Source organism: Berghia stephanieae, chromosome 13 (genome assembly GCF_034508935.2).
Source record: "Berghia stephanieae isolate SIO BIC M18660-M18661 chromosome 13, UCSD_Bste_1.3, whole genome shotgun sequence".
Classification (NCBI taxonomy): domain Eukaryota; kingdom Metazoa; phylum Mollusca; class Gastropoda; order Nudibranchia; family Aeolidiidae; genus Berghia; species Berghia stephanieae.
In genome coordinates this window covers 8,711,949-8,735,301 of record NC_088372.1, presented here as the reverse complement: position 1 = coordinate 8,735,301, position 23,353 = coordinate 8,711,949, and the positions used below count along the sequence as shown (strand labels likewise).

At 36.4% G+C, this 23,353-nt stretch overlaps 3 protein-coding genes across 6 annotated transcripts in view; 2 read left to right on the top strand and 1 right to left on the bottom strand.

The window, feature by feature from the left end:
* The window catches only part of LOC144959079 (uncharacterized), a 3,133-nt gene extending 2,002 nt beyond the window's left edge, over positions 1 to 1,131 (bottom strand). For 2 of the 4 annotated variants that reach the window (XM_078891454.1, XM_078891456.1), the window contains exon 1: positions 1 to 195. This exon is cut by the window's left edge. The gene's annotated coding sequence lies outside the window, so the exon portion shown is untranslated. Of the gene's footprint in view, positions 196 to 317; positions 414 to 801 lie in introns of those variants that run through there. The other 2 variants (XM_078891453.1, XM_078891455.1) reach the window with 2 other exon arrangements.
* LOC144959078 (dihydrofolate reductase-like) overlaps positions 1 to 12,498 on the top strand; it is a 27,175-nt gene extending 14,677 nt beyond the window's left edge. Inside the window, exon 7 of the mRNA XM_078891452.1 lies at positions 10,702 to 12,498. Within this exon, the coding sequence (XP_078747578.1) occupies positions 10,702 to 10,768 (67 nt within the window). The 3' untranslated portion in view covers positions 10,769 to 12,498. The remainder of the gene's footprint in view (positions 1 to 10,701) is intronic.
* LOC144959077 (uncharacterized) lies at positions 1,751 to 10,661 on the top strand. Its single transcript, XM_078891451.1, has 3 exons — positions 1,751 to 3,240; positions 4,274 to 6,915; positions 7,370 to 10,661. Exons 2-3 carry the CDS (start codon positions 4,293 to 4,295, stop codon positions 7,486 to 7,488), a joined length of 2,742 nt encoding a protein of 913 aa, XP_078747577.1. The 5' UTR covers positions 1,751 to 3,240; positions 4,274 to 4,292; the 3' UTR covers positions 7,489 to 10,661.
* Positions 12,499 to 23,353: the final 10,855 nt, after the last annotated feature.

Below are 23,353 nucleotides of genomic sequence, written 5' to 3'. Positions count from 1 at the left end.
ATGCCAAAGGGAAATGAAACAATGTACAATATATGAGCAGTCATAATAGTATGAGCATTTCTCCAGTGCTTCACTTCACCACAATAAAAAATATGCTGAAAGCATCTGCTACATACATTACACAGCAGCAATAGGTCTATGCTAATTTGTGAAAGTTTAAAGATCCAAACTTGATACCTGCTGCTCGAGTAGAAAGAAAACGGAACTGCAATTGCACTCTCGTCCCAGATATTATATGAAAGTGCAAAACTAATTATTGAGTCATTGAGAGAACGGTAGATAAGACTAAAAGATATTTGCACTTGTACTAAACAAACCTTGCTTAAATCCTCCGAAGCATTCAGAAAATAAGAAATCAACTTCTCATAATGCCAATGTTTACGTTGCCGTCAAGGAAGACCTTTGACCTTATAACCAATGAATCAACCAATCAGCGCCTGTCATTTATAGCGAGTGCCATCGACATTTCGTTGCTAAAAATCGCCATCTCAGCCCCCCCCCCCCCCCCCCCCCCCAACTAGTAATTGCATTATTCGATTAACAGCTTAAAATCACGATCAAAATTTCTTATACCTACACTCCGAAATATACATATTTGTTAAAAATAGGTGAAATGGATGTCATTATGCTTCCAAATTAATTAGATGACCGTGAAAACCACAGTCTACTTGATTGTTAGCTCACTTCGCTTTACCGTCACCGAAAAACGGACACACAAACACCACACTTTCAGACAAAAACAGTGGAAGAAATGTTTTTAAAACATGATAATAATATTTAAATGTATCATTAGCTACTTACTGGTTTCGTTTTGTTGAGACATCTCTGTCCATCGCAACCCGTCATTCGCCGTCGAATCGACGATTGCTCTCAGTCGGCCATTATCCAACCTCGTTCAAAATGAGTGGAAAACTGCGGATAGTGTCTTCATAAAAGTAGCTCTGCCTCACTCGTGGAATTAAAACTCCATACAAAGTTGATGTATTTAGACGTAAAAATGCATCCCCGATTGTTTGATGAAACAGCAAAGACCTTTAAATTTGAAATGACCTGATATTTTTTACATTTTGGTCTTTACTTGAGATTTAAACCGCCTTCTACCACTCAAAGAAAAAATGCTGTTGAACTCGCATGACAGGAAATCTCCGTTGTCCAGATTGTCGAAAACCACGAGAAAATATGTTAATTCACTGCCAAGTTATCCTTTTTTAAATAAGGCGAAGTTTAAAAATAAGAGATCGTCTTCACGGTCCAAGCCGGGTTGATAGTACTTTTAAAGCACACGAGTACTATTTAAAAGAACCCGTTTTTGTTGACATTTAATGTCACAATTGAAAAAGAAAACAAAACTATTTCATTGGTGCACATAATTTTTTGTTTCATTTTAAAAATAAGGGGGAACGTAGAAAGGGAAAATGGCACTCGATATCCGATTCTGCGTTACGGCAGCCATTTTCCACTCACACTAGGCATGGGTTTGGAATACCTATTATTATTATTATTATTATTATTATTATTATTATTTGATATAGCGCCAGCATCTACAAATAGTGCTCAGAAGTGCTTTACAATAGTTTTTAGTATCCCACAAGTTCAGTCATTCGACTACGAAATCACCACAACAGTCACACACATCTTGTTCGAATTTCACATGGAATCACATTAAGCAGAATGAATGGTTTTCAAATGCCGTTTGAAGACTGGTAGACTTTCACATTGTCGGGTTTCGGGTGGTAAAGAATTCCATACGTATGGATGCGAAAATACAACACCGGGGGGGACTAGAGAATCTAATAACATCTGTAAAGGAACACAGCGAGACCAAAGGCCTTAAGCTGAATATAAAGAAGACCAAAATCATGAATACTGACAAGTGCAAAACAGATTCCATCATAAAAATCTATGGAGAAGAAATAGAAAGAGTAAAGAATTTTGAGTATCTTGGAGCCAAGATTGAGTACAACGGGAAATCGACCTCAGAGATCAGGAGGAGACTAGCAATGGCAAGATCAAAGCTAGAAAAGATGAATAATATCTGGAAAGGGCAGTGCATTCAAACAAAAATCAAAATCCTCAAAAGTGTTGTTTTCCCAACTGCAACATATGGATGCGAAGCGTGGACTATCAGCAAAGCAGAGAGCACAAAGATCACAGCTTTTGAAATGGCATTCTACAGAAAAATACTCAGAATATCATGGACTGAAAAACAAACAAACAAAGAAGTCCTGAGAAGGATCGGAATAAACTCACCAATTCTTCTTCAAACTGTAAAGAAATTGAAACTGAACTATTTTGGCCATACGATTCACCACGAATCATTAGAAAAGCACATTCTGCAGACAAGTGTAGACGGCAAGAGAGGAAGAGGTAGACCAACAAGAAGCTGGGAACAAGATATATGTGAATGGCTGGGAATGACAACAACTCAAGCAAGTAGACTGGCGGAAAACCGTAATCTGTTTCGCAAGAAAGTTCGGGAAGCAACGTCCTACGCAGGATCAGCTGACTAGATGATGATGATGATGGTGAAGGCAATTGTAAGCAAAACATGTGATTTTGTATATTATTTTTACTCTATTGGAAGACAGTGTTGTGATTTAAGGGCCGGTGTTATAATATGGTCCCAAGGCTTTGTCCTTGTAACTTTACAAGCAGTTTTGTTTTGCATCAATCGTAGTCTGTTCAGTGATGTTTCTGGTAGGCCGTACAACAGAGTTACAATAATCCATGCGGCTGGTAACAAGGTAGCAAGGAGAAACGATCGCTGCTAATGTATTGACAAAGCGGGGATGGCCGAACGCGATGTGGTTCATTGGATTAAAATCTCAATATCTCTGACTCATATGCATCAATTTCATAATAAATGACATGTCTAGTTGCTAAATTAATTTTTCTTTTTTATGGTATATAACATGTCTGTGTTTTATTTTTATTTCTTTTAATTATCGTTTTGTGAACACAGTATGGTTCGTTTCGGATCGCGACCGATAAAGTTCGAAGGCCGTGGTTGAGGTTTTGTAACTCCGCACTTAATTAAACCGCTGCAGCTCATTTATTTGACATCGCATTGTTTTCAAATTTGGCGACCAATCAGAAGAGAGTTTGCCCTTTGTCCCGGTGTTTTTATTTTTCGGATAACCCGTATGTGAGCTGCGCGGTCAATTTGTAAAGTTGAAGAAGTTTTACTCGAAGCACGCACTTGAGGAGCCTTGAGGATTACCTGAACCCGATAGAAGAACGGTAAGTGTTTATTCCTATGTAATTTTTATAAGTATTTATTAATTTTTAGACCCCTTAATTTTAAAACGAGTGTTGATGTTTTCTGAAAATCGCTGGCCGACTGCGCTCACTACGAAGTGTAATCTGAGTCCATTTATCGAGTGTAATGACGTCTTTTGTGTTGACGGTTATCGAGCTTCTCATTGGTCCAGAACCTTAAAAGTTCTATTAATAGTATTTGGACCTTGAAAGCGCTCCGTCACATTTTCTTGCCTTTCTTGATAACTTTTTTGGTCTAATTGTTTTACGAAGTTCAAAAAAAATTGTGCATTCTAAACACAGTTGTTGAAATATTGAGTCGATTTAATTTCTTGACGTCAAGGTAATCGAATGTAATTATTCTTTCTCATTGTTATTGCTGTTATTCGTACTTCGCGAGAACGAATGTGCGGGTAGTAGTATCATCTCCATTAATTTGTGCGTGTTTTTGATTTGTATTTATTTATTTTATGATGTTTGTCCAAAAACTGTTATATATCTTAAATTTGCTTATAATTGAATCAGTTTGAGCCTAGATTGTCCTTTCTCAATCTTTCATAAGTCAACGGATGCATTCAAGAAGGCAGATTGCCAATATCTCTCTCCTCATTTCATCACGAACTTTTTACTTCTACGATCTCAGTCTCAGGATTTAAAAAAATAAATAATTGCACCACAGTGACCAGTGCCAGCGATTTATAAAACTATATCACAGTGGTGTGCACTTGAGAAACCGTTGACTTTCAATTATTTGAAAATTAAATTCTTAGGCAGGCACTATTATTTTCACTGTGTCAAGGCCACGGGAGAAACCGGTCAAACATTGAAATTAATTGTTTTGTTTTAGATTAGATTCTGCTTATGAAAGATCAAAAATGATCAATCCCTATTCCAGTTATTTTAAATTAAATCTCCCCATATAAGATATTCTTTGTTGACTTACACATTTCGTATTTTATTGCTTTTAATGTTTCTCTCTCTCTCTCTATCTTCCCTTCCCCCCCCCCCTTTCCAGCTATACTTAAACTTAAACCATGCCACCCAAATCCAGAAAGTCAGCTGATTCCAACCTTATTGGTCCACACTGTTCAGCTATTGGTTTGAACAAGACCAATCTAGGAGTTCCCTCTTCAGTTCAAATTGATTTTGTTTCAAATGGTGTCATCATTGAATTACACAGGCTTCTAAAACTGTCCAATTGCAGTGAACCAAATCTTCTTCTCTCTTGGCTTTCTCCCTTTGGACTCAGTACAAACGGTGAAGTCTTCTTAGATTGTGTCAGTGCCTTGTGTCAAAAAAGGGAGCACTTAAGGCGAAGGAAGCGACAAGATGACATAGTCCAGTTGGAGAGAGAGGAGTTCAAGTTAGATAAATGGACTCCTCTTATCAATTCAGAACTGCAGCCGCCTCCACCTCAGACTGAGCCAGCCTTACCAAGTGAAAGAGATGTATTAATGCATTCAAACACGCTGACGTTTGAGATCAATAAAAAGAAGAAACATATCGCCTCTCTGGAAGGGACTGTTTTGAATCTGAGAGATGAGATGTCGGAGAAAAGGAAGGAGATGGGTCACTACGGACCGTCAAATGTAGATAGAAGGGATGCCCGCCACAAGATGGCCCGTTTGGAACGGGATGACATGAAATCTCAACTTGCCTCTCTTCAGACCCAAAATGCCTCCCTCACCTCAAAAGTTAAAGACTTGGAGGAAACACTTGGAGACCTTAAGGCCAAATGTCACAATAAACAAAAGATTGTGTCACATTACAAGTCCACCATACAAAAGTTTAGGCGTCTTCAAAATTTAAGCTGCAAGCTTTGTCCGGGCCTGAAGAAGGTTATAAATAATTTAACACTGGAAAGGGAGGCTCTAGAAGTCCAGTTGGAAGAAGTTAAAAAGGAGCAATTAACAGTCACAACAAGGAATGGACAAGGCACATTTACACCAGAAATGAGGTCATGTGTCTTAGAATTGGTTGGGTTGGAGGTGGCCACAGGAAAAGTCAGGGATGTTATAAAGGCTGTATCTAGTCATGTTTTTGGAGTACAATTTTGTGATGATGACCTCCCCAGCAAGTCGACCTGTCAGAAAATTGCTGATGAAGGGCATGCCATTGCTAAGCAATATATTGGCCAACGAATGAAGGAGAGTTCATCCTGGGGTCTGCATAAAGACGGAACCACAAGAAGAAAAGTCAAGATCCTGGATACTGCTATCTGTCTTGATAATGGGGAGACTTTGTCTCTAGGTTTTTCAACAGTGGCTTCTGAGACAGGCCAAGCAATTGCTACTGACAGCATTAAAAAATTGGAAGAAGTTGAGGCGGAGGACAAGGATTCCCTCTCTAAGCTCCATTATACGATGAGCGATAGAGCTGCCAATGAAAAAAAAAGTAATGCCATTTTTGCTCAATGGCGCGATAATATCACTAGAAATAATTCAGTTCCTGCTCCGAAGCTCAAACACTTTTTCTGCATGGCCCATGTCTTGCTTGGCTTCCACAACAAAAGTGTAAAAGTGTTAAAGGGTGTCCAGAACGAACTCGCAGAAAATGGACGGATGGGCCGGGATTGTCATCCAAGATTCAAGACCTACAGAATGTTTGAAGCTGCTCCTCGTCTGTGCGTTTCTGTCAGCAATGCTTTTGCCCCCGTTGGAGATCATCTGGGTGTTCGTGACATCTGGAATGCTTATTGTCTTGAAAACAATATTCAGTCCCTCATTAAAAATTATAAGGACAATAGATTCAACGCCTTATTCCATACCAGTGCAGCTACTATTTATCACCATCAACATTTCTTACACATTCTACAGAACATAACAAATCCAAACAAAAAGCTGCAAGCACTCCAAAAAGATCTGGAAGATGAAAATCTCATGGTCATCATCAAGACACTTGCTATTATGTACATCAAAGTCACAGACCCCTTTTGGACCCTTGTTACATCAAAATTATCATACCTCCAAATACAACCAATCATCAAGCAACTGCACTCTGATCTCCAACACTTGACACAGACACCACAATCTATAGTTACAGACACATCAATTCCACCATTACAACGCTACATGTCGCAATCACAACTTTACAACATTATCCCGTCAGTCCAAGAAATAGATGCACAACTCGAAACAGTACTCAGCACCCTCATCCATTCATTCCTTACACTTATGAACAGACAACTCGACACATACATCACACAACCTTTAACATCTGAAGATATTGAAGCTACGTCCTTTGCGCCAGCTACAAATTTGGTCTGCGAGAGAAATTTTGGAGATCTTGACTCCAGTCAACATCGGCGTCCCTCTGCAACCATGCATCACCACACTACGGTCCACCTCTTAAAGCGTAGCAGGGAAAAATTATCGAAATGGGTGGGCTCAATGAAATCAGAGCAGAAGACTTCACTGTTCAAAGAAGCCAGAAAACTTGCCCCCGAGCTCCGCAAACAACACCAGACACAGTTTAAAGAAGAATTAAAGAAATCCCTCGACAAAATTAAGCCTGATCAAAGACCTCCAAGGCAAAGGACAGAGCAGATGATGGAAGAGGAAGACGACGACAGTGACGAGGATGTTGCAGGAATGCCAGATATAGATGTTACCGTTGGTGATTGGGTTGCTGTTGCTTATCCAGATGGCTGGTATCCAGGTAAGCATACTTACGAATCAATCTTTTTTTTTTAGTTCAATGATATGCAGCCTTCTTCGAGGGAGCATTATTCCAAAATGTAAATATGTATATGGAAATATAATAATATAAACAAGAACGTAAACATATTTATGTATTTTTAATATATTATTTAGTCTTGTATTAATGTTATATTGCATACATTTTCAAAACACTTGGTGACTTTGAAAGTGTTGCGTTTCCTTGTCGTTCAACTCTCATTGCATTTTTGTCATTTTAAGTAGATTATTTGTATAGGTACTACAAACATTTATTTTGTATTTTATGAAAATAATATTTAGAGAGTTATATTTAACTTAAATCTGAGTAAAAATCGCAGAACATATCATTTTGGCTGTTACTTGATTTCTAATTTTCAAGATTACTAAAATGTTTGCTTTTTCTAATTTGTTTCATTTATTTTATTTTCTTTCAGGTCTTGTGGAGGGCATAGTAGATTCTGATGATATGTTTGACAATAACTTTGGTCACTGGTGTTCAAACAAAAGGGATTTGAAGTGGCCAGATGGAAAAGATAGGCACCCTGCATCGTAATTTTATTTTTTACTCCAATTTCAAGCTGGACACAAAAAATTGTAGGACATGGAGTATTGTCAACAGTTATGATGCCATCAAGAATACCTTCATTAAATTTAAGGCGGATTATTTTTAATTCTCTTCACCCTCATTCCATGTCATCCGAGTACATCCCTTCAGGTAGGAAACATTTAATCCAATTTTCTGAATAACATATGAGTCAGAGGTAAAGTTCACATTTTATGTGAATGAAAATATTTTTTGAAACATTGCAATGATGTATTATCGAAGTGACGAGTTTCTCAACAGTGTATTAGATTATTCCCACTGTGTTGGGCCAAATAACCCCGTCATCATCATATCTTTTTCGAAATATGTTCACTGTATTCATCATTTCATTGATTTGCTCGAAAAAAAAGTTTGTTCTCTTTTTTTTTTTTTTTTTTTAAATATTTTTTACTATCTAGCGTTGGGTAATTATCTCCCTTGGAATTAGCCGGGCAGTTAATACCGCACCTTGCAGTTTACTTGCGTTTGTTTTTTAGTGTATGTTTGTTTTCCTACTTTTTCTCTTGGTTTGGGTCGAGACTAGAATTAATGTCGGATATGATATAATCTTATTATGTCGAGTCGAATTATCTCCCTTGCTTTCAATAACAGTCTTTTTGACGTCACATATTATAGTTAAATAACATATTAACAACTTATACTGTGAATTTACATAAATATAGTTTTTAATTTGCACCCAGGACAATGAAACAGTGTCTATACAACCCAGTACGACTAATCTATGTTAAAAAATTATGTAATATTATGTAATTATCTCCCTTGTACTGCGTTAAAGGGCCAATCTGACATGTCCAACGGTTTCCTCGCATATTTTTACCTTAAGATGTGGATTTTCATTCCTTTATCTTTAAATTTGTCCTTTCTGGAGCTAAATTCCATGAAAAGCATAGCTTTTTTTACACCGTCTGCTTCACTATTATTTACTATTAAGCTTATGTCAATGTAAGCGCCCCCGATTCTAAATTTCAACTGTTCATAACTTTTTTATTTATGGACCGATTTTGATGATTTAAAAAATGAGATGCTTTGTACCACAAAAGCTTTTAATCAAAGTCTTTCTTTTATCATATTTGCAAGTTAAAAATTTGACCTATCCTTGCTAAACAAGGGCATGGATGTTTCGTCAACAATAAAATTTCATAATCTGTGAATGATCTGTAAATCTGTAATTACTTGCTTAATGTAAGTGATTGTATAAAGTTCCCTTAAGTAATTCTCTAATATTCCAGAAATGAATTGAAGGCTGATTTTCCAAAACTTGTCAATTGATTTTTCTACTTTTTGAGATTTTCCATCCTTGAGATTAATTGAAATGTAAACTTTATTTTAAAAAGCATCAATTGGCACAAGAATTTACTTAAATTTGTATGAATTTGAAGTTTAACCATGATAAAATAATAGACGGAATGAGAAATTGTAGTGGAAATAATCCTCAATATCTCAAAATGGGAAAAACGGAGTTAGGGAGTTTTAGAAAACTGCTCTTCATTTGTTACAAGTTGTTTAATTGTAATATTAAAATATTGAAATTTGAAACTGAAAAATTAATAAAAACGGAATGGCAGCAAGTCAAAATGACAAAGTCGTAACTGTGAGGTAACTTGAAGTTGATTTAACTACATAATTGGAAGATACCAGGCTCTCATCCTGGCCTCGCAGTTTCTTGCTCAGCTTGCAGCCCCAAAATTAGGGAAAATTTTCTGATTTACATTGCAACTGCAAAATCTGCACGTTTTGCAAATTTTGGACAAATTCTTCGATTCTTTTTGTTTTATTTTTGCGAAATTTACGTTCCCCGCAGTGATGGAGATTTTTATTGTAATTTTGTTTTCCCAACTTTGTGACTATTTCCAAATCAGCATTATTTCTGGCAAAATTTGCAATTTCTATCCCATAATTTTGAGTTTGAAATTGCGTAACCCGCGGGGATATTTTATTACACGAGTTGCATATAGTTAGTTGTTAGGTGTGATACAACATATTAAGAAACGCTGTAAAATTTTTGCAAAATTCATCATTTTCTTTGCAAAATTTTGAAATATTTTTTTTGCAAAAAACCGTGGGGTCAGCTCATCACACATTTGACTCCTTGTCGTAATGAGTAGCTTACATCTCCATAGCTTAGGGGATGTTGTTCTTATGCTGACTAGGATGCTGTTCTTATGCTTACTAGGATGCTGTTCTTATGCTAACTAGGATGCTGTTCTTATGCTTACTTGAGTGCTGTTCTTATGCTTACTTGAGTGCTGTTCTTATGCTTACTTGAGTGCTGTTCTTATGCTTACTAGGATGCTGTTCTTATGCTTACTTGAGTGCTGTTCTTATGCTTACTAGGATGCTGTTCTTATGCTTACTATGATTAGGATGCTGTTCTTATGCTTACTTGAGTGCTGTTCTTATGCTTACTAGGATGCTATTCTTATGTTTACTAGGATGCTGTTCTTATGCTTACTAGGATGCTGTTATTCTGCTTACTTGAGTGCTGTTCTTATGCTTACTAGGATGCTGTTCTTATGCTTACTAGGATTAGGATGCTGTTCTTATGCTTACTAGGATGCTGTTCTTATGCTCACTAGGATGCTGTTCTTATGCTTACTTGAGTGCTGTTCTTATGCTCACCAGGGAGTTATTCTTGTGCTCACCGGAGACCTGTTCTCATACTCACCGACTGCCCTTCTTATGGCAATCTAGAGAAGGTCTTATCATGCAGAAAGGGGAAAAAAATGTAAACAGTGTACACTGCTGTCTTTACTAATAATAAAATTTGATAACAATGTTCTCTCAGATATGTTTCTATGAATGCGGCAATGTGGTCTAGTGATATGACACTCGCTTTCGGATCTGAAGGTCCAGGGTTTGAGCCTTGCTCGGCGCATAGTTGAGTCATTGGAGAAGGCTCTTTATTCACATTCTCTCACCGTACTCAGGTGTAAAATGAGTACCTGGTCATTAACAGCGTTGCCTCTGTCCGAAAAAAGAAAATGTAATATCGCCTTACAGGCGTCATGTACCATCCTAAATGTTAAATGTTGGCCAGGGACACCTTGTAAAGCACTTTGAGTACATTTAGTGGATATTGCTCTATATAAAATCTCAATTACTATATATTCAATATAATTATATTAATGAATAATTAGAATTCATCACTTTCTACAATTTCAGCACCAGTGAAGTGTACACAGATAACGGCATCTCTTTTCAGTTTGAGAAATGGGAGAAGAATGCATAGTGGAAGTAAAGCAATGGAATTCATCACATGATGGTAGATGGGCTACAGTAAAAAAAAAAAATTGAAAAATTGAGCTTTTATATAGCGCAATATCCAGTAAACGTACTCAAAGTGCTTTACAAGGGGTAAAGACGGCAACATTAAACATTTAGGACAAGACATGACGCTGCCTGTTAGGCGATATTATAATATTTTTTAGGGCAGAGGCAACGTTGTTAACGGCCAGGTACTCATGCTACACCCGAGTCTGGTGAGAGAATGTGAGTATAGAGCCTTTTCCAAGGACTCAACTGTGCGTCGAGGGAGCAAGGCTCGAATCCAGGACCTTCCGATCCGAAAGCGAGTGTTCTACCACTAGCCCACATACATAGCCACACATACATGTGAGGACTTTTATCAAGGCAGAAGGCCCAATGCCCAATGCCCAATGCATCTGAATGACTATCCTCTGAGACCAGTCATTTATGCTTTGTTTGTTCTGTGATACTCCATTTATCTTTTACGTGCGGCTATGTGGTTTAGTGGCACGACACTCGCTTTCGGATCGGGAGTTCGTGGGATCGAGCCTCGCGCTCGGCGCATAGTTGAGTCCTTGGAAAAGGCTCTTTACTCACATTCTGTCACCGTGCTCAGGTGTAAAATGAGTACCTGGTCGTTAACAGCGTTGTCTTTGTCCGAAAAATTGTAATATCGCCTAACAGGCGTCATGTCCCGTCCTACATATTAAATGTTGCTGTTGACCAGAGACCCCTTGTAAAGCGATTTGAGCACATTTAGTGGATATTGCACTTTTTAAAGCTCAAAAAAATTTTTTTTTACCACTAAGCTTTTGTTTTTATCATTAACTCTCTCCTTACCAGCTATTTTTAGAATTTCCCCCGAAAATTCACACCCACCCAGCACAAAAATAGACTTTTCTTACTCAAACAAAAAAATACCAATGAGCTCGTGTTGTGTTTAGTATTTATAGCTGTAATCAAAGCATTTCTTTACATTTTGTGATGTACAAGAGAAATCAGAGTGAGAAAATTGTTGGTGACATCGTAATGAATGTGACGATTTTCCTATAGGTGGTAAGGAGAGGGTTAAGAGTCACTGTTATTTGTGAGGCTATGGGATAACTTTTATGCACAGATACAATTTATCAATTATATTAATTGTATTCAATTAATTGATATTATTGAGAATGAAATATCTAAGACATAAATAAGTGTCATATTCAATACTCGTAGTATAATTTACTCTATTTACATTCCTCTGGCATGTCCGGCTTTTACATTCGAGAGTTTCAAATAGTTCATATACAAAATACAATAATATCCAATGTCATGTTACATTAGCCGTCAAAATCAAATATTATGTTTGTAAGATCTTTATCAATGGCATTCTTAAAATTATTAATTGAATTATAATTTTTTGTCTCAAACTTTAGATTATTCCATATAGAGACTATAATCCTATGATACTAGTCATTTATATTATGTTTTTTCTGTGATAATGCATTTATTTTTTACCAGTATGCTTTTTTTGATCAAAATCATTAAGTGTCAGTGTTATTCGCATTTCAATTACACCAGGGTACAAAACACTGTTACTGAAGTCTCAACTATCTAGTGATTTCTGTCATATGTTATTGATTCGCATTTCAATGACACCAGGGTACAAAACACTGTTACTGAAGTCTCAACTATCTAGTGATTTCTGTCATATGTTATTGATTCGCATTTCAATGACACCAGGGTACAAAACACTGTTACTGAAGTCTCAACTATCTAGTGATTTCTGTCATATGTTATTGATTCGCATTTCAATGACACCAGGGTACAAAACACTGTTACTGAAGTCTCAACTATCTAGTGATTTCTGTCATATGTTATTGATTCGCATTTCAATGACACCAGGGTACAAAACACTGTTACTGAATCTCAACTATCTAGTGATTTCTGTCATATGTTATTGATTCGCATTTCAATGACACCAGGGTACAAAACACTGTTACTGAAGTCTCAACTATCTAGTGATTTCTGTCATATGTTATTGATTCGCATTTCAATGACACCAGGGTACAAAACACTGTTACTGAAGTCTCAACTATCTAGTGATTTCTGTCATATGTTATTGATTCGCATTTCAATGACACCAGGGTACAAAACACTGTTACTGAAGTCTCAACTATCTAGTGATTTCTGTCATATGTTATTGATTCGCATTTCAATGACACCAGGGTACAAAACACTGTTACTGAAGTCTCAACTATCTAGTGATTTCTGTCATATGTTATTGATTCGCATTTCAATGACACCAGGGTACAAAACACTGTTACTGAAGTCTCAACTATCTAGTGATTTCTGTCATATGTTATTGATTCACATTTCAATGACACCAGGGTACAAAACACTGTTACTGAAGTCTCAACTATCTAGTGATTTCTGTCATATGTTATTGATTCGCATTTCAATGACACCAGGGTACAAAACACTGTTACTGAAGTCTCAACTATCTAGTGATTTCTGTCATATGTTATTGATTCGCATTTCAATGACACCAGGGTACAAAACACTGTTACTGAAGTCTCAACTATCTAGTGATTTCTGTCATATGTTATTGATTCGCATTTCAATGACACCAGGGTACAAAACACTGTTACTGAAGTCTCAACTATCTAGTGATTTCTGTCATATGTTGATATCAATTCACATTTCAATGACACCAGGGTACAAAACACTGTTACTGAAGTCTCAACTATCTAGTGATTTCTGTCATATGTTGATATCAATTCACATTTCAATGACACCAGGGTACAAAACACTGTTACTTCAGTCTCAACTATCTAGTGATTTCTGTCATATGTTATTGATTCACATTTCAATGACACCAGGGTACAAAACACTGTTACTTCAGTCTCAACTATCTAGTGATTTCTGTCATATGTTATTGATTCACATTTCAATGACACCAGGGTACAAAACACAGTTACTGAAGTCTCAACTATCTAGTGATTTCTGTCATATGTTATTGATTCGCATTTCAATGACACCAGGGTACAAAACACTGTTACTGAAGTCTCAACTATCTAGTGATTTCTGTCATATGTTATTGATTCACATTTCAATGACACCAGGGTACAAAACACTGTTACTGAAGTCTCAACTATCTAGTGATTTCTGTCATATGTTGATATCCATTCACATTTCAATGACACCAGGGTACAAAACACTGTTACTGAAGTCTCAACTATCTAGTGATTTCTGTCATATGTTGATATCAATTCACATTTCAATGACACCAGGGTACAAAACACTGTTACTGAAGTCTCAACTATCTAGTGATTTCTGTCATATGTTGATATCGATTCACATTTCAATGACACCAGGGTACAAAACACTGTTACTGAAGTCTCAACTATCTAGTGATTTCTGTCATATGTTATTGATTCGCATTTCAATGACACCAGGGTACAAAACACTGTTACTGAAGTCTCAACTATCTAGTGATTTCTGTCATATGTTATTGATTCGCATTTCAATGACACCAGGGTACAAAACACTGTTACTGAAGTCTCAACTATCTAGTGATTTCTGTCATATGTTGATATCAATTCACATTTCAATGACACCAGGGTACAAAACACTGTTACTGAAGTCTCAACTATCTAGTGATTTCTGTCATATGTTGTTGATTCGCATTTCAATGACACCAGGGTACAAAACACTGTTACTGAAGTCTCAACTATCTAGTGATTTCTGTCATATGTTATTGATTCGCATTTCAATGACACCAGGGTACAAAACACTGTTACTGAAGTCTCAACTATCTAGTGATTTCTGTCATATGTTATTGATTCGCATTTCAATGACACCAGGGTACAAAACACTGTTACTGAAGTCTCAACTATCTAGTGATTTCTGTCATATGTTGATATCGATTCACATTTCAATTTCAGCAGGATTTGTTTGTTTCTTTTTATTTGTTTTTTTAAATTTTACTTTATAAAAAAATATAGAGAGCAATATTTACCAAATGTACTCAAAGTACTTTACAAGAGATCCAAATGATACAGCAACACGTAACCTTTCCAGATATTTATTTTAATGTATTTTATCATAATATATTATTTTATTATCATATCAATGTGGTTTTTCACATGTGAGTTCTATATTTGTGTATATTTAATTCAGAAAAGTGAGTGGGGCAGGCACTTATGTTGATAACAACAAGAAATGAAGTGAGTAAGAAAGTGCCAGTAGACGACAGAGAATAAAAATTTCGTGGCGGCAATGGGGGCTTGAACCCGCGACCCCACCGGCATGATAACTCCGTCCGGCTGGGGAGACCACAACTCCATCGTATGAGCTGTCCACAACCCCCAAAAGGGTCGCTTCTAACCCTGGTCTTATTAGAGCCTTCTCTCCCAGACTTCTTGAGGTCACGGGTTCAACACACACAATACAAACGCCGCCAACTAACTTTAAGTTGTTTTCACCTTATATCAACGTGACAAAATTAGGGGGCCTGCCACTGGTGGCTTTGGTGTAAGTGTAAGATAGAAATAATACTGTAATGTATATGATAATGAATTTATATAATGACTAGTTCCAATCAAAATTGCTCACTGGCACTTTACATCAACACATCATGTATTATACACAAATATAGAACTGACATGTTAAAAAACACATTGATATGATAATATAAAGTAATATATTATTATAAAATACATTAAAGTGAACCAAAATCTTTACTTAAAGCAAGAAATAAGAATACAAGATCAAAACCGTCCCTTCCACAATCAAGGCAGACCGTTTTTTCGGTATTTCTTTTTCATGTATTTTTCTTTCTCGCTTTGTAAGGTACTATTTCAGATACAGTAAAATTACTTTAAACCGAAAGAAGCTAAACCGAAAAATACCTTAAACCGCAAAGAATTTAATAAATTGTACTAGTTTCTTCATTATCTTTGTCCTAATTCTTACGATGAACCGAAATACTTCTAAGAAGGACTTTCTTTAAACCGAAACAACTTGAGAGCACCTTCCCCTTTTCTCTCTCTATTTTTCTTTTAAAATTCGGGAAGGTGGCCCCACATAATAATGCCCGGTGATATTAAAACAAAGAGCGTAAGTATAAGATGAGGGTGAGGGGTGGGGGGTAGGCAAACACTTCAATCACTGCACTTGGGTTTGGCCAGCACCACGATCGCAGACTGGAAAAGGAAGACAACGGGTGACTGGCAGGCGAAAAATGAGGAAAGAGGGGAAGTTGGGGTGTAGAATCACGCAAGCGAGATGTTCTCGCTCGTGTGTTGATGCTTTGGAACTGACTGGATTTTCAACACGACAATAAGGAGGGGGGTGGTAGACAACTTTTCCACTTTGATTGAATGTGTGTGTGAGAGGAAGGGGGGGGGGGGGGTTCTATGTAATTAGGCCTTTGAACCTAATAGCTTTTCAACAAAAGAGAGATGTGTAGTAAACAACTTAGCGTTGACACGCCTTTTCATTTCCATTTCACTTCACCTCTGAGTAGCTGCTATCATTCATTATCAATTATCACACAAGAACTTTCGATCTTATTTTAGCTTTACATTTTACTAAAAGAAAGCACTGTGCTTACACATTGGAGTTTAAAATCAAAATACTATGTGAAGTCGATGAAAAAAAAGTTGATCAAGACGGAGATATATGTAAAAAACACGGCATCCCGAACTCAACTCTTTCAACAATTTTGAATTGAAAACGAAAACCCTCAAAAATATTTTTAAAACACAAAAAAAAATAAAATAATAAAATAAAATAATAATAAAAGTGTAATGGTTACGAAGACGGCATTTATTCAACAACTACTTTTAAAGGGAAACCCATGATACGATTAAATGAGCAAATTTCTTAAATAGTTACTACACTTGAAAAACATTGCAAAACGGGAACTTGCTTTAAACCAAAATGTCTTTAAACCGAAATGGTTTAGAAGGTCCCCAAAATTTCGGTTTAAAGTAATTCTACTCTATTTATATTTCACCTTAAACATTGAATCTCTTTCTGATTCTAAGAAGATTTATATAAATGTCTGACCATAATGAATATTGTTTAAAACCCGTGTTATGCTACAGTTTACAAATGATTTCAATGCTCCGATATTCCTTCTACACTATAGAAAACAAGATTTTATCTTGGTTGACCAATATAATCATTTACCATTTATTCTTATATGATATGACCATATCTACTTTACTTATATGATATTACATGACATATTTTTTGTGTTATATTTCTATGATATTTTACTATATTACAATATACAATATATTTGTGGGTTATTTTCATCAGGGTTTCAAATCTTAACATTTGGTAAACTTGCTTTTAAACGTTAAAAAAGAAATAATTCTCGTCAGTCTAAATGAAGAGGAACAAAACTTGTGCGGCTATGTGGTCTTGTGGTATGACACTCGGTTTGGGATCGGAAGATCCTGGGTTCGAGCCTCGCTCGTCGCATAGTTGAGTCCTTGGAAAAAGACTCTTTACTCACATTCTCTCACTGTACTCGGGTGTAAAATGAGTACCTGGCCATTTACAGTGTTGTCTCTCTCCGAAAAAAATTGTTATATTGCCTAACAGGCGTTATATCATGTCCTACATGTTGTGTTGCTGTTGTTGGCCAAGTACCTCTTGTAAAGCGCTTTGAGCACGTTTAGTGGAAATTGCGCTATATAAAAGCTCAATTTTTAAAAAAATTTACAACTCATTCTCCCATTTTGCCAAAAAAGAAAAAGACGAACAAACAATAAATGACTGGAATGTCCTTCCACTGGACATACTGAACGTTGAATACTTGGAAACTTTCAAAACAGTTTTGAATGCATATATATTGCTCATCAAAGTAATCTGTGACTGTTTCCCTATTTTGATTGGACTGTAATAGAACATTTTCAGTGATGGGCCTGTGGGGCCTTTTGCAAAATGAAGATTGAAGATTGAACAATGACTGATAATGAAGAGATATAAACACCCTTTGTGTATAAAAGTAAAAGTTGAAAATATCATTTGAAATTGGGTTTAGCTGGCACTCTTATCCATTGTAGAATCTGGTTAAACTAGAAACATTTGAACCAAAAAAAAAAATCCCTTAATCATTCTTGTCTCACCGCATCAAAATGGTTTTATTGTAATTGTAGAAAATGGTAGGGGCTGCCTGAAGCCTGTGATCGTGAAAATATATACAAAAAAGTGAAACCACCATTGAATACACACGATACAAGTTATTTTGCATTTTATTTTATTTGTTTTCCACATTCATTTGTGTATTGTTGTGCTGACAAAGGGTTTGTACCCGAAACGTCTATGTCTGATTTGATCCCATACGAAGCCTCTCCATTTTCACTCTTTCCTTAGTATTTTTGTAATTGTCGGGTTGATTCAATTTATTGTCAATAATAGAAGATTGGGGGAAAAGTTTAAGTTTTAATGAGGAGAACAAATAAAATTTATTTTTATTTTTACTTTTTATAAATGATGCCTTCCACCACAGCATCATTGGTATAGATACCATTGCCTAGGGCGATGTAGATACCATTGTCTAGGATATAGATACCATTGCCTAGCATATAGATACCGTTGTCTAGCATATAGATACCATTGCCTAGCATATAGATACCATTGCCTAGGGCGATGTAGATACCATTGTCTAGGATATAGATACCATTGCCTAGCATATAGATACCGTTGTCTAGCATATAGATACCGTTGTCTAGCATATAGATACCATTGCCTAGCATATAGATACCATTGCCTAGCATATAGATACCATTGTCTAGGATATAGATACCATTGCCTAGCATATAGATACCATTGCCTAGCATATAGATACCGTTGTCTAGCATATAGATACCATTGCCTAGGGCGATGTAGATACCATTGTCTAGGATATAGATACCATTGCCTAGCATATAGATACCGTTGTCTAGCATATAGATACCGTTGTCTAGCATATAGATACCATTGCCTAGCATATAGATACCATTGCCTAGCATATAGATACCATTGTCTAGGATATAGATACCATTGCCTAGCATATAGATACCATTGCCTAGCATATAGATACCGTTGTCTAGCATATAGATACCATTGCCTAGCATATAGATACCATTGCCTAGCATATAGATACCGTTGCCTAGCATATAGATACCGTTGCCTAGCATATAGATACCATTGCCTAGCATATAGATACCATTGCCTAGGATATAGATACCATTGCCTAGCATATAGATACCGTTGCCTAGCATATAGATACCATTGCCTAGCATATAGATATCGTTGCCTAGCATATAGATACCATTGCCTAGCATATAGATACCTTTGCCTAGCATATAGATACCATTGCCTAGCATATAAATACCATTGCCTAGCATATAGATACCGTTGCCTAGCATATAGATACCATTGCCTAGCATATAGATACCATTGCCTAGCATATAGATACCATTGCCTAGCATATAGATACTGTTGCCTAGCATATAGATACCATTGCCTAGCATATAGATACCATTGCCTAGCATATAGATACCGTTGCCTAGCATATAGATACAGTTGCCTAGCATATAGATACCGTTGCCTAGCATATAGATACCGTTGCCTAGCATATAGATACCGTTGCCTAGCATATAGATACCGTTGCCTAGCATATAGATACCATTGCCTAGCATATAGATACCGTTGCCTAGCATATAGATACCGTTGCCTAGCATATAGATACCATTGCCTAGCGTATAGATACCGTTGCCTAGCATATAGATACCGTTGCCTAGCATATAGATAATCCATCAAATGAGATGTCTGATGTCAACAGAATCACCCATGTTGTCCATAGAAGTAACCAAAATGGGAGTTAATCTAACCCAAAGAAAGAAAAAAGAAAATCCCTGAAGTGGGGCTTGAACCCAGTACCTTCTTCTTCACAGTGCAATGCCTTAGCTACTCAGTCCCTTTTTTATTTCTGGTGTACTCCGACAATGTACCATTTTCATGTGATGGGTCACATTCATTAAGAATCTCCATATTTATTGCTCAAGCAACTTCTAAAATGTTGAACTGCATGAAAAGCATTATAAAAATGGCTGATAATTTGGCTTAAGCAGTTTTTTTTGTTTTGTTTTTTCTTCTGTATTAAGTTGCTGATTCGATATTTTTTATGAATAAAAATGAGTACAACAGCTTTGATAAAGAGCAAAATACCAAACACGGACCATTTCAGACTCAAAACCCTACTTCAGCTAATAACATTAACAAAAAAATAATAATAAAAACGTGTAGATTGTTTAAAATCCAGGCGGACAGCGGAGAAGTATTTTGGCATGATTTGTCATTGACAAGTACAATCTCAAAATGTCATCCGTATCACTTTGGTATTTGTTATGCAGTTGACAGGATATGGATTTGTTATGATATATCATTTGTAATGTATACCTCTTTGAATATTACATTCCTCCACCTTGTCAACCACAACTTTTGTCATGTTAGTGTAACACCTAGTCACCATTTACAGAATATGGCTTTTTAAAGATATCTCATTTGTACTGTATTATACAGTGTATACCTCTTAGAATATTACATTCCTCCACCTTGTCAACCACGATTTTTGTCATGTTAGTGTAACACCTAGTCACCATTTACAGAATATGGCTTTTTAAAGATATCTCATTTGTACTGTAATGTATACCTCTTTGAAAATTCCATTTCTCCACCTTGTCAACGACGACTGTTGCCATGTTAGTTTTACTAACTCAACCCTCTGACCTCCCATAGTGGGCAGGGAGGTAGATGCTGTGTCTTCTATCCCCCCATACCCGTTTTCCAGTTGTTTCCTGTCATTGTCTTGGAATGAGATTACTTAGTTTTGTCCTGACCCTGGTCGGAGTTCTTGGCTGGGAGGGAAACAGTCGAATGTATAGTTATAGTTCTGGGAGATGATATTTTTTTTCCATGTAAATCATCTCTCTGTTATCCAATGTATTATGTTTAGTTTACATATTATATTACATGATTTGTAAACATTTGAGTGTGTTCCTCTTAGTTGGGACCCTGGGTGTGGTTCCTGACCTCCCATAGTGCGCAGGGAGGTGCTTGCTGTCTCTTCTATCCCCTATATCTGTTTTCCAACTTGCTTTCTGTCTTTGTCTTGGAAAGAGATTACTTGGTTTTGTCCTGGCCTGAGTCCTAGCTGGGAGGGAAACAGTCAAATGCATAGTTATTGTTTTTGGAGATGATAATTCTTTCCTTGTAAATCATCGCTCTGTTATGTATTATTATGTTTATTTTTAATGTATAATGTAAGCATTTGAGTGTAATCCTCTTTGTTGGATTTTGTGCTTGTGTCCGGATGAGACTCGTAGGTGATCTCAAACTAAGTACATTGATGGTTTGCTCTTGGAATCTGCATCTGATCCCTATTTGTTCCCAGTTCCCCTTTGTCTTCCTTTCTCTTGGGTGCTTTAATTGTAATTCTATAACATTTTACTATCCCATTTTCTTCCTTTTTACTGGTGCTGATATAACCTAAATGTGTTGCAAGCGCCGTAAAACCCTTAAAAACAAAAAAGAAAAAACATCACTCAACCTGAACACCGCCGTAGTTTACCCGAGTTACTTTTACTCCATGCCTATTTATTACGTTTTTCTGAGACTAATTATAGACGTAGTATCAAAGCTAATGTTCTTAATGTTTATATGTGAATGATAGTTGAATAAAACTGTCTATGTACATGCTCAGTTTTAATACTTTTTTTCCAATTTTGAAAAGCAGCAAAAATCTCTAGGATTGAGTGAGTTACCCAGTCACCAGTTGACAGAAAATGGATTTGTAAAGATATATCATTTGTAATGTATACCTCTTTAAATATTACATTCCTCCACATTGTCAACCATGACTTTTGTCATGTTAGTGTAACACCCAGTCACCAGTTTTATTTTTAATATTATTTGAGAATTTATTATATCTGCTGCATCTGGTTATAACAATATTTTCATGACTTTTTGCAAGTTTTACTTATTTATTATTTTTTGTTTGTTTTAAAAATCTGCAGCAGGTCCTTTTTTATACTATTAAAACCAAATATATGAGTTTGATGACAGGGTCTGCTTCTATTTTGTCTTGTTTTATTTGGTTATATTTTTGTATTTTAGTTTTTTTTCTTCAAATTGTTTCTTCTTCACGACCTCCCATTGTGGGCAGGGAGGTACTAACTGTGTCTTCTATCCCCCTGTATCTGTTTTCCAACTTTCTTCCTGTCTTTGAATGTGTAATGTAAGCATTTGAGCTGGGTGGGGATCCTGACCTCCCATAGCGGGCAGGGAGGTACATACTGTGTCTTCTATCCCCTTAGGGAGCGTTCACATATTACGTCATCAGCTAGGGGGGGAGGGGGGGTCTACCAAATGTTGACATGTGTTGACATGGGGGAGGGGGGGGGGGGGGGGTCAGACCCAAGATGATGTCATCAAAACATAGGCAAATTAAGCCTATTTCAAAGTTTGTTCCTTTCAAAACAGCTAAAGATAAATTGCTATGATGAGTATTGCCCATCTCTCAAGAAACAAAATGGGAAAGGGGTATCACTTCTCAAAAGGCGAACTTGTCCTAAATGTTCATTGTATCACTCCTCGATCACAGCAATGAAAGACCATTCACGAAAATGCGGCATACATGAAGAACAGCAAATGGGAGAAAATGATGACGATGAAGATGAAATTGATGATACTATTTATAGTACATTGCCAGAGGTCCAAGGCAGAAACATTTTGAATCAATTAATTTTATGTTTGGAAATTGAAACAGAAATTCATTCCACTAAAAGACTAATATGCTATAAAATAATTTGCCTCCTATACTATTTTAAATTACACTTTCTGAATTTTTTTAAATAGCACCTGCACCAAGTAGCCTAATTTAAATAATGTTTGTTAGATTTTATCTTTGCAAATTTAAATTTTATGTCCCCATTGTATCGTAAAACATAAATTATCAACAGTTTCTGAAATTAATAAAATGTCTGAATGTGTTTTATCAAACGTTGATAATCAATGTTTATGGTTTGAAAAACGAATAATAAATATTGTGAAATTAAAGTTATCTTTTAGTTTTTATTAAATTAGATGACGTCATCATCTGTTGGGGGGGGGGGGGGGGTCAGGTCAATGATGACAAGTGATGACTTGGGGGAGGGGGGGGGGGGTCTAAAAAGGGCAAATTTTTGATGACGTAATATGTGAACGCTCCCTTATATCTTATCCAACAAGCTTTCTGTCTTTGTCTTGGAATGAGATTACTTGTTTTTTTCCGGGCCCTCGTCGGAGTCCTGGCTGAGAGGGAAACAGTCAAATGCATAGTTATTGTTTTGGGAGATGATATTTTTTTCCTTGTAAATCATCTCTCTGTTATGTATTATTATATTGGTTATTTTTAATGTATAATGTAAGCATTTGAGTGTATTCCTCTTTGTTGGATTTTGTGCTTGTGTCCGGATGAGACATAGGTGATCTCAAACTAAGTACATTGGTGGTATGCTCTTGGAATCTACATCTGATCCCTATTTGT